The 17,480-nt window shown below is 39.7% G+C and overlaps 1 protein-coding gene across 2 annotated transcripts in view; it reads right to left on the minus strand.

Moving 5' to 3' along the window:
* prex1 (phosphatidylinositol-3,4,5-trisphosphate-dependent Rac exchange factor 1) overlaps positions 1-17,480 on the minus strand; it is a 79,939-nt gene that overhangs the window by 44,838 nt on the left and 17,621 nt on the right. For both annotated transcript variants that reach the window (XM_089012909.1, XM_089012910.1), the window contains exons 2-6: positions 13,351-13,416; positions 13,047-13,169; positions 7,880-7,984; positions 4,680-4,781; positions 3,340-3,501 (exon numbers count right to left, since the gene is read on the minus strand). In XM_089012909.1, coding sequence (XP_088869035.1) covers positions 3,340-3,501; positions 4,680-4,781; positions 7,880-7,984; positions 13,047-13,169; positions 13,351-13,416 — 558 coding nt within the window. The remainder of the gene's footprint in view (positions 1-3,339; positions 3,502-4,679; positions 4,782-7,879; positions 7,985-13,046; positions 13,170-13,350; positions 13,417-17,480) is intronic.

Genomic DNA, 17,480 nt, shown 5'->3' on the forward strand with positions numbered 1-17,480 from the left:
GGCGTTTTTTGTTAATGGAAGGTCACAAGTATATAGACAACAAGAAAATTGTTTGGAGCTCAGTATCGGACGACAATCGATTTCACCTCACATTAACTACAGTGTGTAAAGATGTGTGAGTGTGTATGTGCGTGCATTTGTGTGTAATGTATCTGGACCCAATTGGGTATGAGCTGAGTGGTCCATTAAGGCTGCAGGTGAATAGCCTAAAGAGAGTCTACTGAGAGATGAAAAGAACAATGAGACTAATGCTGTGAGGGATTGTGTGTGAGTAGGCGTCTTTGAGAGTACGTATATTAGCCTGTTGCTCAGAGGTGTAAGACAACAATGCCTGGATTCAAACACAAGATAATATTCTCCATTTGAAGTGGTAGCGATTTTGTGAGTGGAGTATTTACGTCAATTCCATTTCGCCATTGAATTTTTTTTTTTTGTCATACAGTCAAACCTCCATTTTCGACCATAATCCGTTCCAGAAATTTGTTCTTAAAATGATTTGGTTAAGTTAAAATGATTACGTTAATTACATAAGGTGTTGGACGTTTCGATTCTTATCCAAGAAACTTCATCAGCAAACTAAAGTCTTACTGGTAGTTTCGGCCCTACATATATCCCTACTGTCCAGACATGGCGGTGCTGGACTCTGCTATGATAGCATAGTATATATATAGGGCCTAAATTACCAGTAAGACTTTAGTTTCCTGACGAAGTTTCTTGGATAAGAAGCGAAACGTACGACACCTTCAAAGAAGTACAGATGACGGCTGAAGAAACCTTTTCATCGATATAAAAAAGTACAGCATATTAATGTCTAATCAGCTATTTGGCGATGTCACTTTGTCAGGAAACATAACATGAAAGGGCACAGAATGGTTGTTTGGCGGCTCTAGTCTGAATCAATTGTCCGAAATGCTGACAAAGGGCTTTACTTTGTCAGCATTTCTAAGCAATTTGACTGGTAAACAGTTGCGATGGAGTAAACAAAGTAACAGCGTCCTTATTTTACCTGAAATGTTATCTTGACCGCACCCTAATCATCCTTGCGCACTATTGATGAGATGATTCCATTTTTTTGGAATGATATGATCTCATGAGTATCAACAAAAAGGCAGTAGTATAACAACTTTTTTTTCTGCATCAGGATCGAAAGTATTTTATGAGATCTGTCGTATTTATTGCCATACCCTCTTTGCAGAGCAGCTTCTTGGTGTTCTGATAGTTTTATAGTCAACTATGACCGCGGTCAAATGTTGACATTTTTGTGGAGGGGAAATTTAAGATGGCGGTTTGGTTTTGGCAAGCAAATGGTTCGATGTACTAGTGAGGCCCACTCGCAGGGTTCATCCTTTCCGGGTTTTTTGTTGTTGTTTTGTTTGTTTATTGGCCTCTCTTCCCTCCAAAGGTCCCCCTCATCAAACCACCCAACCGCCGCACCTCCTTCCTCCCTCCAACCACAAGTGCTGGTAAGACGAAAGCTCAGCATCCTCCATCTCTTCTGATTGGGCAGAATGCCTGTTGGCATCCCCCCCTGGCACCCTGTGTAGGTGGATTGTCCCTGTGGTGCCTCCTAAGACAAGGCCTCTGTTGTGGTGGGTGATGGAGGCGTGAAAAATGCACTGAACCCTTCATTCGGCTCCCAAGCCCTATTCGTGCCCCTGCTGCAGGGTGCTGGCTTTGGTGGCAATTAACTCTTTAGAATAGATATGCATCATAAAAAAAGATGAATATACTGTTGGTTTATCTGGTTAAAAAGTATAATGGAAGTGAAATCGTTATTTACGATATGTAAATATTAGTCCAATTATCATTTTTTCATTTTAATATTGATGGAATGCTCCTTCAAATATTGGTGGGCCTCTTGCAGGATAGTATGGAGAAAAAAAATCTGCCCAGAGATTGATTTTGCATACATTGGGGTTCACAATAAGCTTCCACGTGAAGTGTAATCGAATAGTCACACATAACATATACAGTAAAGTCTCGTTATATCGATATTCAAGGGAGTCCGAAAAAATATCGATATAACCAGGACTATCGATATAGCCGACCCTGTTTGCATGTAATTTTCTCCGTGCGTGCATAGAAATAGTATCGATATAACCGGGACTATCGATATATCCGATATCGATATAACGAGACTTTACTGTATTCAAAAGAGCATTTTGCTGCGTTAAATAGTTCACACTAATCCTGTTAGAAGACGCGTGTGTTATTTTCCTACATCGTAACATTCCAAGCTCAAACAATGACATCGTTTAGTGTCAAGCTGTCTTCCTTCTTTTATAACCAATAAAGTACACAAATATGAAGACAAAACAATTCGGATTTATGAGTCAATAAGAAGTTGGACTTGTTATTGTCATGATCTGGTTGGCAACCAATGGGTGGCGCTGTCGGCCCCACCTGCACAGGTACTGGTTGTTCCAATCAGTGGCAGTCAAAAGGACTCCCGGCATGACCATTCGGCCTCGGGTCATTGTATGCATTGTGCATGCATTGTATGCTGTGCATGTGTTTGTTTCATCTTGGTAGACTTTTGCTCCTGTTTTTTTCTTTGATACTTTGTAGTGTTCTGTTCAGATGATTTTGATGTTTTAGATTTTGTTCCTGTTGACTTTATTTTAATACAATTTGTCAAATACAACCCGCTGCTCCCTCCTGCCTGCTTTTTGCTATCCCCAACTGCCATCACCACCTTGCAAACCATGATAGTGATATTTCTTTGTCACTGCGGCTTCACTTTTTTCACCTCTTTTTAGGGTGGTAGGTTTCTATTTTAGAATTGTATCACTGCAAAACCTACACCAATAGATTTCGCAGGATTGGGCTGTCACCCAAATGGTATGTGCTTAGCAAACTTGGCTCACCAGGTCACCTCAATAGTGGTCCTACCTCACTATTGAGGTAGGATTATGTCCATTAATAAATAAAAGTCACGATATACTGTAAATCATTTTTCCCCCTTTGAGATTGAAGTTACTTCCCATCGATTATCTAGAAAAATTGAGATGCCATGCGAATGTACGTCCTTCCCTTGCCAAGATGGACCGTCTCTCACGTTTCAATGCGATACATTGTGATAGGTTGATTTGCTTTCACCCCCCATTTGATACGATCACCTCTGTTTGTCATCTGCACGGCGACTGCCACGGCTAATTTTTGGACAGTTTATGAATCGCAAATCGATGACTTGTAACATAAAGTGAGTGTCGAAATGTTTAAAATGACAATATGACAAAGCAGAAGCTTACGAAGGGAATGTTCTCCATCTCCCCACCCCGCCCCCATATATTACAAAACTCAGGCCTCGCTCTGCTGTCATTCTGTCCTTGTTCTCACCTCCCAGCCTTCAATGTGAGACTGCAGCTGTTCCAGGGCTTCCATTTTCTCCATCTGCCGCTTAGTCTCATTGATGTTGGAGCAGACAGCCTTCATGGCCTGCAGAGCTTCCTCGACAGCAGGATAGTCAGCATGCTTCTTCGGGGTCCGCTTTAGTAACTCCTGCCAATGGTAACCAGGAGAAGTGGAGTAAGATTTAGAACGAAGACTTGCCGTATTTGTCATCTGAAATCAATAAATACAACATGAGCTACGATTCGTAATTTTTTTTGACATCTTGCATTTCTGATTTGCCATCAAGTTTGAATAAAAGCATATGATATTATTAGTCAAATGCAAAACACCAATAAAAATGACTTGAAGTGTCCAAAATCTGCACAAAATTGAGCTGCGAATTGGGCATTTTACGAAAGTCCCGCCCCCAGTTCATGACGTCACGCCAAGACGTCTTGCATTGCTGGAGAATCAAAACAATGGCTTCAGATTCGGAGAATATGCTTTCTTGTGACACATCCAATTATGAATATGATTCAAATAGTTCTGAAGAGGAAATCACACACGTTTGCAATCGATTAAAGAATTTATACCGTGCCATTTTGAGCCAACATTGAGGTCAAATGGATCACCAAAAAAGAGGCAGAAAATGGCGTCCAAGCTCCTGTGAGGAATTAATCAGCCCGTTTTCACAGGCTGATAAATTCCTTCCATGGAGCTTGGTCGCCCTTTTCTGGCTGCTTTTTGGTGCAACACGGGGTTGTCAGACCAAACAAGTACAGCAAAGTTCATTGACGTGATGGAAGGACTGCTACAATGTGTCTTTTTTTTTCGGTCAGGGGCGTTCCTTCAGTGACATCACGTACGGACTCGTCACCAACTCAAAAACAAGACTACCTGAATATTCAGTGCGAGTCTTAAAACGTAAAATATAGCTATATGCGGTGGAATCTTTGTAAAATACGCTCAGTAGAAATCATTTAAAGCCATTTTACAAATTATGGACACAACTTGTCCGGAGACGTCGGTTGTCCTTTAACCCTTCCATGCACCCTGTAAACCGATAACATGGTAAGCTGTCCACCATTATAACCACTGTTCCTGCAAGGGTTACACGTGATTTAAAAAAAAAGGTTATGCTATTGGCCACAGCAATAAAAATGCAATTTGAAAGCAGTGAAACAACAAGTAACAATGTCTAGTAGAGTGCATTAGATGATGGTTTATCTTAGTATACAAACAAATCACTGGCGCCAAATAGCATAGCGTGTTGTTAGCCTGTTAGCTTCATTATCTTTTTTTAGGAAGCACTTTAGTATTTTTTTGCGTTTCACTGACTTTTTTACCTTCAGTAGCAGCGGATACTTGCAAATCCTCTGAATGGGAGTGAGAAGATAACCCTCCAATGGAATATCTGTGCTCTTTTTCCCTCCCAGTAGCATACAGTGCTAAAGGAGAGACAAAGCCACATGAAAATACATCCAAAAGACACGTGCAATTAACACATCGCGACGCTGTGCAGCATTCATACTTTGAACCTAAAAGAAGAATGTCAATAAACATAAAGTCTCAGGGCGGATGGTTGTTGCTGTGCTGTTGGCAATATGAGATGGGGAATATGATAGAAGTACCATCACTATGCATTTTTTTCACTTTCAATTTGAGTGTCATTACTTGGTTCAGTTTAGAATTTCTTTTAGCTGGTTCCTGTTTCTTTTATGACTCACTTTATCAACAAATTTGCACGACAGGGATATACTGTATCCATCAGCTAAATCTAGAATGTGCCTGTTACATTATTTCTTGTAGTCTAAATTGTGGTGGAATTTTTCAGTGTAGCATTTGTTGGCATTTTTGTTCTTTTCTTGCAGTACTGACCTCTGCTAATTGTTATCATATTAATTCAGAACGGTGTCCTGCAGCATGAGAAAATGTGAAAGAAGCTCTGCATATTTTAGAAATATCTTTTTTAATATACAAACTGTTACATGTTTATACAGCGAGAGTCATGCCTTCAGTGCAAAGTATGTCAATGTGACAATAAGGTTTTTTGTGATCAATGAAATGGAATGTGTCATGTAACATTTTTGTAACAAAAAACTTTTTTTTAAAACATTTTTAACCATACTGAGGTATGGCGAGCGTATCCTGCTTCTGTAAACACACTATCTCAACATTATTGTCATTTCTTGTGTTCGCTTTGTTCAATTTAGGGTAAAGAAAAAAATGTCTATCATAAAATCCTTTCACTTTTTTCAAATGTATTGTTGTATTGTTGTCATTCACTCGAAAAGAGCCATTTTGCAAAATTCACTGTGTAGTCACTGTATGTATTACTTACAGGTGTGGGTGAGTGTGTGTCAAGCATTCCGAATTTCCTATGGGAAGCATCTTCCAGGCTCTGCCCAGTTCACTCTGGTGGGGCAAACACCCTCTCTATATTTAAGAACAGCCTTAAAAGCTATATTTTGGTAAAGTTTATGCTGTGGTTAAGGCTGGCTCGGGCTTGCCCTGAATCTTCACTTTGTTATCCTGCCACAGGCCTTGACTGCTTGGGAATTTCCCAGCATGCACCAAGCTGCTGTGTTTTCATCTCTGTCACATTCAAAAGGCTGTTTTTTTTTTTACATGCTAATTATAATATGTTTGCATATAGACAGACAACAGACAGAAAATAATTATTTATTACAGGTATTTATTGTTTATTGATTTATGATTTATAATTTATAATGTATAATGTATAATGTATAATTTAAAATTTATGGTCTATGATGGTTCCAGTGGAAATTTTGAAAGTAAAGTTCTGTTGAGTTGTAATTGATAAATGGACATTGTACTTGATGAAAATGGGTACATACAAGCAGAGAACTGGAGCAAACTGAGTTCAAGTGGCGGTTGTGCTGCCTATTTTTGAAGAAATAAACCTCTTAGAAACTGACTGTAGAATCCCCCCCAATCCATATTTTTCCACTACCCCACTTTCTAAATCCAATGAGGCACTCTTTTTTTCTACTTATTTATAATCTGCCATTTTAAAAGCTAGAACTCTCCCAGTTCTCCCTCGATTCTTCAGGATGACCTCCTTTTTGAATAAGTCTTTTTGAATGTATTTTTTTTTCTTTTAACTTCTCTTCTCCTCCTTCGAAGTAATTAACACTACTTTTTAATGGAATTCCAGAGGCTTCCGTCTTTGTGTGAATCAATTAGCATGAAAATGGTCACATTCAGTGAAGAAAATTTTCAACGCTGCAGTTTATCCCACCGATGCCACTTTGGGCTATAATCTCAAATCCAGCGTGGAGTTTGCATGGTCAGCCTCTGCTTGTGAAGCTGATTGAAGACTCCAAATTTTTATTCACGGAGGACGTGAGAATCAACGTCTACTTCTCTATAGTTCTCTATACTTATTTTGGTTGGCTTTCAATCAGTCAAGGGTGTACTCTGTGTCCCTTCTTTGAAGAACTGGAAAAACAAAAACACTCAACCTTTACTTTGATAACAACACTGGACCATGAATACTTTGATATTAATTCCAGTTGATATTATCCATTCTTCTTTTGGGGAAAAAGCCTCCAGGTGTTAAATTGTTCATGTACTGAATGGAGCTAGTGACACGTCCCAAGACATGATAGCATGATGCCTGAAAATGCTGATCAAATACTAAATTATATCACTTGAGCAAAATTCAACATGAATTTCTCGTGACAATGTTTTTGATTTTTGCTGAAGGTTATGAGACCAAGGCAATGGCATTGTCCAAGGTCAATCCGGTACAAAAGCAGAATTTTATACACATAAGGACCGGTTATGCACAGTAAATCAAAAGTCAACATTAACATTGTTCCTCTGATCATGCCGTTTCCAGACCAGTGGGTCAGAAGAAAGTCACGGGAGCAGCACACATCTGGTGGCAACAAAGTCATGGACAGCGGATCATTCCGCCAATCCCCAACAAGGTTGCTAGGAACACCAAGCTGGCTGACCAACCCCCGATATCCCATTAAGTCTGAAAAAAAATTTCTTCTGCAAATCCTAGTCACCACTTTGAGCTTATTGTCAGGGGCCCAACGGGGTGTCAAAACATGGAAACAGCTGGCAGAGGAAACACTACAAGAGTGTCACACAAAGATGACCTTGAGAGCCATTGCATCCTGTCCAGGCAGGAAGTACCTCTATGACCCTGTTATGGGCTCAACCTCTTTATACAAGTGTTAAAATGTGGAAATGGATTTGGCATGATGACAGGGGGAAAATGAAGAGGGAGGGAAATGACCATAAAAGAAATATGTCACTGGGAGATTCAGTGAGACAGATGATGATGGCAGTAGGTGGGAGCAAATTAAGTCAAATGTAAGGACAAGCACCATTAAGGAATGTATCGGATTCACAAATGATGTAGGGTACATAAACAGAAAGGCATGTACAATAAAGGAGGAAGGTGTTGCAAAGCTAGAAAGTGGTGAGACGTTTTTTAAGAAGATAAAGTATAAAATAAAGTTAGTAGGGGGGGATGATGGCAATGAAAAAGGCCAAATTGTCTTCTTACCAGGAGGAAGGTCCTGATGTGGGGTATCTTGTTTAGCTCCATGAGGAGTCGCAAAGCCTTCTCATGGTTGCTACAGTACTCGCCATACACGGAGAACCTCTCCCTCTGTCAAACAGAAAACACACACACACACACACAATTGGGATGACAGATATATCGTTTTTCTGCTTGTTAATAATGACATGTCAAATGTATTGTCAACTGCTATGGCGCCTTAATTGTTTTTCAAACACATGAACTCAAAGAACCCAAAGACTGAAGACTGATACCTTTGAGAAAGTTCTATTTACGTCCTGTTTTTTTTTCCAAGTGTAAAGTGATACATTGGCCTCTGGAAATCCTGTGGAGTCATTTGTCATACATTATTCACATAGCGAGCATTAGCCCGACAATGCATTGACACCACGAAGGCCGCAATTAAGCCTGAAAGGTATCTGCCTTCTGTTGTAAGCCTTTCGTGTGCCTACCGTTTGCTGAAGTCGCCAAAATGCGGTGCCACATACAACATCAGGCGACGGTTGTGGTTTATGCGCGACACTCGCTTATGAATGACCTCATATGAGCTGCTGTTCAATACACCTTTGCTGAAACTTTCCCTGCACATGGGGTTTCACATGAATAACACTATCATTATTCAGACATTAAGGCAATGGGAAAAATGGGCCTGGGGTCCTACAATGTGGAGTTTAATTGAACTTTAGGTATGTTTCTAAATATGTACTGACAGTGTAGTGGTACACAATTTGCCTTCAGTGCTTCATTACCCAACCACAAGTCTCGGCATTCAGCATGAAACGATGCCCCCCAAAAAAAGACATGATCATGTAAGCAACGCTGTGGTGGAAAAATGCCAAAAGTTCTTTGAGTTAAATTTTGAAATACATGCTTCGCAATATGTATTATACGATTACCCACCCTACAGTTAGGGTAGAAGCAACCAATGATCCAAAGGGCGCCGAGTGGCATTTGACAGGAAGATTGAGGCGCATTTTTAAAATCACATTAGGAAGCAGAGTGGCAGTTATGAATTTAGAGGTTCCACTGTGATGTATGTTAATTCAGATATGAAATCTAAAAGAAAAAATAGTAATAATAACATTATATAAATAAATAAACAAATAACCGCAAATAAGCAAGTAAGTAAATAAATAAATACACATAAATACAAAGAAATAAACAGATGGATAGACACAGACAAATAAATAAAAATAAAAAAAAAATAAAAAAAAATAATGTATTAATTAATAAGTGGGAAGTTATTTGTGGGCCAAGTGATATTTCCCAAATATATTTTGACATCACCCAATCTGTAATTATCATTTGCAGTTTCAACCGGAACCAGGAAGGAAATCTTATCATGCAGCAGAAGTGCGTATGCCGTTAAATGTGTGCTTCAAACCAAAGCTAGACTTGAAGAATTTTCTGTCCTTGGATGTCAACAAACAGTCGCATCAAGTCCACGTAAAGTAGGGTTCTTCCATTCACAGGGGTTGAATTTAAACATCAGGACAACAGTGAAAGATACCTATTTGTGCCCAAAATAGCTCTCTTTGATGAACATAAAGATTTATTTATATTCCTAGTCCCTGGAATGTTATTCCCAAAACTGGATGAGAGGTTTGTGTCACGCTATGAGAAGTGAAAGCATAATGGCTGCTAGTTCAGAACACATAATGACATGAGTGTTGGAGGACTCGCTGAAGAGACGCCCAGATTGTGCAAATATTGACGCCTCTGATTTCTCATCCAGCGTTGCAATTACTTTTTTGCGCTGCCGAGAGGTGGAGTTACCCTAAGGGTAAAAAGCCTTCAGCTGTGATTTCTTGACTCCAAGAAACAGTATTTGACGAAACTATCTTTGTAGTAAAGAAAGCCGAATCGGGAACGACACTTCCTGGACGAAATGGGCCGTGATTGGCAGCTGCTTTTTATGGAACAATATGGGAGGTTAATCTAATCCAAGGCATGGCGTTGACCTCGGTCTGGGGTCAAGGGCTACGACCTGAGGGTGCCAGACGGGGCCGACCGATTGGCTGAGAGCTATCATTGCCGAAGGTCATGGGCTGCGAAAGGAAGTGGAATGGATATTATGCGGCTACAAAGGGGCCGCGTGTGGAGAAGCGCATTATCTCCAAAGCACAATACCTCCAGTTTGCGCCCCTTGTCAACATCACGACCGTGAATGCGTTTGTGATATGTTGGAGCCTTTTTCCATTAAATCCCTGTCCACATACATCAGATATATTTCATACACAAAAACTGTGGAAGATTATGTTCTGTATTTTGTGTATTTAACCCTATCATGCACCAATAATGATAAGCTGTAACTTGATAACACGATAAGACATCCGATGTAGTAACCGCTGGCCCAGAAAGGGTCAAAGGCAAAGTGCAGCAGAAATATTCATCGTTAATTCATATTTTACTGTTTTGGGGAAAAGCGTTGCCAATTGGGGTGTCTCACAAAGTTATGTTGCTGAAAATATTTGAGCTAGCAAGACATAGAAATGCATTTTGCAACACACCTTAAATAACATCAACTGTTTTCAAATGGGCTCACCCATCATTAAAAATAGAGTTATGTCTTTTCAGTTCATTTTCGTGAAATTAAGTTAAATTGTTTGATGTGAATCTGAAGACTTTCGTGATCCCTGCGGGGTCTGGTTGTTTGTTTTATGCGGATGTTGCTATGTCTGACTGTTGAAAGGCATTTGAACTATGTGAATGATTGCAAATATGAATCCATTTCTAACGATGTAAATGTTTCTTCAGCCGTTATCTGTACTTCTTTGAAGGTGTCGGACGTTTCGCTTCTTATCCAAGAAGCTTCGTCAGCATGGATAAGAAGCGAAGCGTCCGACACAGTCAAAGAGGTACAGATGACGGCTGAATAAACCTTTTCATCGATGGAACCACTCCTGAACGACTGAGAGCGTACACAGACGAATCAATTTCTAACTTTTTAAAATGCACTTACACAGATTATACTTCGTTAATAACATTGTACATGTTCCAAGTGGATTTTTTTAACCATTTTGCAATGTTGCATTGGAAAATGAATTACTATGTACATGCTGCCAATTTGTCGGTTTTGATTGATTGTTTTGACTCAGTATCCCTCACAAAACTTAGTATTAAATACCGTCTTCAGTCATCCATCTTCTTCTCCGTCATATTTACCGTTGTCACATTTTCTTCCCCAGCAAATTCTGTTCCAAATCCATGCACCTTCTGCTCGCACATCCACCGCCTGACCTTTCTGTGGCCCGTTTCGACCACGCTGTGATGGAAAAAGACTCCCGTAATCAATTTTCCACCCTGACAGACGGAACGGCCTTGACGTCTCTTGCACATGTGTGAAGGTCTCATCTGATGAGCCACTTGAAGGAGTCATCTACAGACACTTACAATGAAAGGCATTTTGTGCAACAAGCGATTGCTGAGTTGTTTGGGACAGATGACTATTGATATATACTCCAAATGCCATCGCAGAATTGAAAAAGAAAGACATTCGCAACACTTAATGCTCATTCATCACAGCACAACAGAGCAATTCCCTGATGCTGTTAAAATATGCTTCCTGAGATCTGTGAAATGAATCAGGGATGACATCACAGTGATCTGAACAAAGTGTTGCTTTTTTTTCAATACATTATATTGTAATAACTTTTAATGGTATTTTAATCCATTATTGTTCCAAACACTGCGTTGGAGCGTCCATCGCAGTACCCTTATGAAAGGAGGACGCTTGACTCACTGCTGACTATTGATGACGAGGCAGTGTAGCAAAAAGTGCTTTGACAAAACATTTTGTGAATTGTGATCACTTTTGAGTCATAGTAACGTTTTGCATTCACTTTCTTTAGTTACTTCATAGGCAAAATGTCCTCTCATGTGACCTATGAAGGTCTCACTATATATGCATTCGCGGTGGTTAATTGTGGCTATCTTCATGTTGGACGAGGGTTGTGTTGGTCTGTGTGTGTGTTGGTCTGAAGGGGGTCCCACAGATGGAAAAAGTGCCTGACCACCAATAAACACATTACAGCTACTGCATCACAGTCAAATTGAAATTCATCATGTAGTACAGTCCCATTCTTGATGACATCTGATACTTCTTCAAACTGTACATGACAAATTTCATGTCCCTGAGCAACAACATAATTATCGCAACTCTTCCGTGATAGCGGTTGAGCGCGATTGTTTAAGGATGCTGTTAGCCGCGACAGACAGTGGCGCAGCACCCGGCTGCGACATTCAAAGAACTGAGTGAAAGTCGACTTGAAAATAGTTGGTCAAAGCAAGACAAAGTGAGGGAGATGGAGATGGAGTGTGACCAGAAGAAAAGTCATTGTTCCCCCTCGCAGACTGACACAGAAGCTCTTCCTCTCCAGGAGACAGACCCGTCTTTGTTTGTCCCCAGAGGCCATGACAGTTCAAACAGAGGGGAGCGGTGGTAGTGGTGGGTGGGGTGAAAAGCAGTGTGGATGGGTGGAATGTTTACAAAGAAAGAGCCAAGGAGACACTCCAAATATACTGGACGTCGTTTACATGACAATAAAGTTACATCACCTAGTCCAACTTTTCACAGCTTTGAACACCATTTGAATAGTACGATTGTGAAGCTCTATCAAGCTGAATCAAAGTCATTTCGGAAACAGTTATCTTATTCACTGCCATTCACGAATTTATTCGGGAATTGAAAATATGACATAGAGCGCCATTCCCCAATTTCCCTTTTTTCATGTTAGTGCTATGTTCCAGCTTCAGCTGTTGTTAAAGCGCTATATAAACCAATGTGGTATGTATTGCGTTTCTTTCATTACAATACAATAGCACATTTATTATACATAAAATAAGGTATATTGTGTGTAGGTTTAAGGCTTAATTAGTTGAAAATTATATTTTATGGAGACCTGGGAACGGATTATTCTCATGTTAATGGTTTCCTATGGGAAATTAATTTTTGGGATACACACTTTTCGCCTTACACACTCTGGGAAACAATGAAGTTTGTAAGCCAAGGCCCCACTGTACTTTATTTGGGGGTTGAATACTAATAAAGAGAAAATGTTTTCCTGTATCTGTGGTTCAGGGTGAAAAGTGTGCATGTATTCTGCATGTCCATGTTTTTGCGGTCGATGCGTTTTTGCATTACTGGACTTACTAATTGGAGAAACACGTGTCCCAGTGCATGATTCGGCTGGGGTTCGGGCTGCAGGATGGCCTCCACAGAGGACAACACCTCTTTGTGCAATTCCAGGATGTCCTCAATGTTGGAAAACAGAATCTATACACAGTGGGATGATAGAAACGGAGAGCATAGAGAGGAACAGGGAGATAAAGGAAAAGCAAAAGAGGGAGGAAGGAAGTGGCCAACAGATGGATCAAGACAAGGGCCAGAAAAGGGAAAATGTAGTCAGTGTGGAAGAAAATCCAGATTTATGTTGTTTTAAAAAAGGCAGTCCTACCTTGACGTGTTCAGGTGAGAGACATTGTTGGTCGTCTGCAGTTTGTCTGATTCTGTGCAAAAATGCCTGGAAAGTGGAAAACAAATTATGATAAATCTGTTCAGTGTGTTTGGGAAAACTGTTTTATATACATACTAAGGGATCACACATGGCATTGATAGGGTTGAGCCCACATATTGTATGCACTGAAGTTTATACGCAAAAGTCTTAGTTTTACTTGTTGAAAATCTGAATGCATAAATGCATAAATTGTCGACTTTTACATTTAACTCAATCGATTCCTGAATTTATTCGGGAATTGAAAAACAGGATGTGGAGCGCCATTCCCGAATGTGTTCAGGTTTTGTTTTTTTCTTGCAGGTGGGGTGCGTTTTCAAGCTTCGGTCAGACTTCTGCCAATGTTTTTTTCCTTCACAGCCGCCCCCATTTCAAGCTCAGATAACTCCAGACCCATATAACTTGGGAATTAACTCTTTTTTTCTGATGAAAGAAGAGAGTGTAAGGATTCTTACGCTGCATTGAATGTTTATGTGGACCTAAAAATCAATATTCTGTAGGTCCTGGAATTCGAGTAAAAAATGACAAAAAGGCTGCCACTGGAGTGTACACATTTTTGCATATGGTCTGGTAGTGAATGGGTTAAAAGGGAAGTCAATACAATTATGTTCTTCACAATAGCATAGAATTGAGATTACATGATAAGACGGCGCCGCGAGAGTGTCTCCCTTTCCAGCAGCTCCTGTATTTTGCTTTTCTACTTTCATTTCTTTCATAATTTTGCTGCTGTGAAATGTAAATTTCTCCACTGCGACACTAATAAAGGCAAATCCATCCAATCCAAAGCATCTACTGTAGTAATCGTTGTGCCTGAAAGGGTTAGTAAGGCATATTATCTTTGTACAACATTATGCCAGATAAGGATCAAAACTTTTTCCCACATTTGATGTGATGTCACAACCAGAAAAAGAACTGAATCCACCAATCAACTAATCAACACCTTGAAATGAATCGTCAACTACTTTCATCAACCAATCATCATTTCAAATCACTGTTTAATTTAAAATGATCCAAATAATGGTGTTTTAGCATTTCAACAGAAACAATTCTCCAATTGCTGTAGTCTTTTACGACGCGTGATGGTTTCATGGACCGCTTCCGAATTGTTACGCTTTTCTACTAGCCTAGCGGCAAGCAAGTCCGACCCTCAGGGGCCACTCCTATGGACGTTTTGATTCGTTGCTCCAACACACCTGAATCAAATGATGAGCGTGTCAGAACACTCTCCAGCCTATAAGTGATTTTGAACACACTTACTTGCTCCTCGTCACATATCACATGACCACTGAACCAATCTTAACAAACTGCCCCATTAAGAGCTCACTTTACTTCTTGTGCATAAAGAAATCAATAAATACAAAATAACATCACATAAATATGCAAATATGTAAATAAATACAGTAAAGTCTCGTTATATCGATATTCAAGGGAGTCCGAAAAAATATCGATATAACCGGGACTATCGATATATCCGACCCTGTTTGCATGTAATTTTCTCCGTGCGTGCATAGAAATAGTATCGATATAACCGGGACTATCGATATATCCGATATCGATATAACGAGACTTTACTGTAATCAGTAACTAAATACATAAATGCATGGATAAATACATAAATAAATACATACATAAACGCAAACATTCTTCCACGTCGATGCTTGCTTCTTTTGTAACTGCGTTGCAGGTCATTTTATGTCAAACACAACAAGAAGTGAAGAGGGTGCAAATTCGTACACTGATTACCCAGTAATAGAAACAAAACTGTGCCGTGTGATATGGGTTTGCTTACAGTCCTGCCATGGAGACATACTCTGTTCTTTTATTTATTCATTTATTTATTTATTCATTTATTTATGTATTTATTTGTGTATTTATTTATCTTTGCTTGCCATCTGACACCGCCTTTAATGTTCTACAGGGTGAGTTAATGTATCGGAAAGTTGATGTCGAGGATAGAAACCAAAATAAGTGCTTCACTGTCCAATTGCTTCCAATATGATGAAAATAACAAGATCACCACTTCAGTGTTCAGTTGAGGTTTTCACGTTTCCGCTGGCCAATTGTGACATGTGGATAAATACAGTGAAAAAAAGAGGGATGTGAATTTTTCTTTTGCCATCACTTCCCTATTCTTCTGGCCATTATCCCTTATCTGACAGTCTTAAAGCTCTTCCAGCTGTCTGACTTTCGACCTCAAGTCCAGACAATCGTCGTATGAAAAAAAAGAACGAAAAGAGGGAGAAAGCAAAAGACGTCCATTCGAAAACCACCAAGTGAATATTTTCTCATCTTCCTTCCTTTTCCTGTCAATGTAATGAATGGTGCTGCGCTCATAAAGTACTACCTCGCCTTGCAGTTCTGTTTTGATGGCATTGAATTTAGCCAACAGTTGCACATAATAGTGTAAATGTTTTGTGAAATTTCCATCCCGACTCCCACTGTCTGATCGACACAAGTATAATACCACCAGCTTTCAAGAAATCAAATCAAATGTAATATTATATTTAAATCATTGTATTTATTTGTTTGTTTTAAAGGACAACCGACACCACTTTTGTTTCCTCACTGACATCAGAAAAACGTTTTATAGCATCTACAATACCCAAAACACACAGGATGATATTTTTAGTCAAATGCTAAACACCAATAAAAATAACTTAAAGTGTCTAAAAACTACTTCAATTTGAAACCGGAAGTGGCCAGTTTCAGACGGTCACGCCCCCACGTTCGTGGTGTCACGGCAAGACGTCTGTCTTGCCTTGCTCGAGAATCAAAACAATGGCTTCAGATTCGGAAAAGATTCTTTCTTGTTACTCATCCAGTTATGAATATGATTCAAATAGTTCTGAAGAAGAAAGCATACATGTTTGCAATCGATTAAATAATTTATTCTGTGTCATTTTGAGGCATCAGGGGTGGGAAATGTCGCACCCAAAAAAGGCAGAAAATGGCGACAAAGCCGTGTAAGGAATTAATCAACCCTTTTCCACAGGCTGCTTAATTCATTGCATGGAGCTTTGTCGCCCTGTTTTGCCTCTTTTTGGTCCTACACAACGTTTTCAGACCCAAGTACAGCAAAATGCATTGACGTGATGGAAGGACTTCTATAATGTGTCTTTTTTTTCGGTCAGGAACGTTCCTTTAGTGACGAAGGGTGAGGACTCGTCACCAACTCAAAAACAAGACTCCCGGAATATTCAGTGCGAGTCTTAAAACGTAAAATATAGATATATGCGGTTGCAAAATACGCTCAGTAGAAGTCATTTATGGACAACTTGTCCGGAGACGTTGGATGTCCTTTGAGTGACTTGTGATACCGTGGAAGCAAAATACCATGAACTCAAAAATCACCAAGTGTACCGATTGAACTTCATTGACTGATCTGATGGAGAAACGGCCATAACTGGCCACTTAAATAGGCGATCTGAGTTTCAATGGCAACAGAAGCTTTAGTCCTATTACAAGCCACCGCAGCATGCAAATTATTTTGAAGCTGATATTTTTGGCTAAAAGTAACATGTTGCTGCTTCAAGTTCAAGTCTGGTCAAACATAACAATTTACGCTCTATAAAAATGAACTCCAAGTCAAAACTAACATTAGCAAGTGTTACTTACAGTAGGTCCCCCTCCTTCAAGAAAGCCAACACTTATAATCACACATTTGCTCACAAGATTGAAGTGATTATAAAGTCTGAGGAGACCAAAATAGAATGCAAAAACGGTGAGGTGCCCCCTCTCTAATTAAACGGTAGATAAAGGGAATCCGTTATTGAGTTACTGGCTGTTATTTAGGGGAGGAACCAACAACACTTTGTGCTTGAGCCTTGCACTTATCCCCCCCCCCCCCCTTATGGCAATTTGTCACAAGTCCACACTGAAGAGTTCAATCAAATGATAGAGTGCACAGTGCCAAATAAGACAAGAGGTGGCTGATGATGACTATTGTGGGCTAGGAGACAGCAAAACATGAACAAATAAAGGCAAACAGATAGTGGTACAAGTTAAAGACAAACTATATCTATATATACTGAAAAGAAATGTGCTGCGCAGATGTGGTCACAGAATGGATTATA

The sequence above is a fragment of the Hippocampus bargibanti genome, linkage group LG01, assembly GCF_051943395.1.
Source record: "Hippocampus bargibanti isolate YZ-2025 linkage group LG01, ASM5194339v1, whole genome shotgun sequence".
In the NCBI taxonomy this organism is placed as follows: domain Eukaryota; kingdom Metazoa; phylum Chordata; class Actinopteri; order Syngnathiformes; family Syngnathidae; genus Hippocampus; species Hippocampus bargibanti.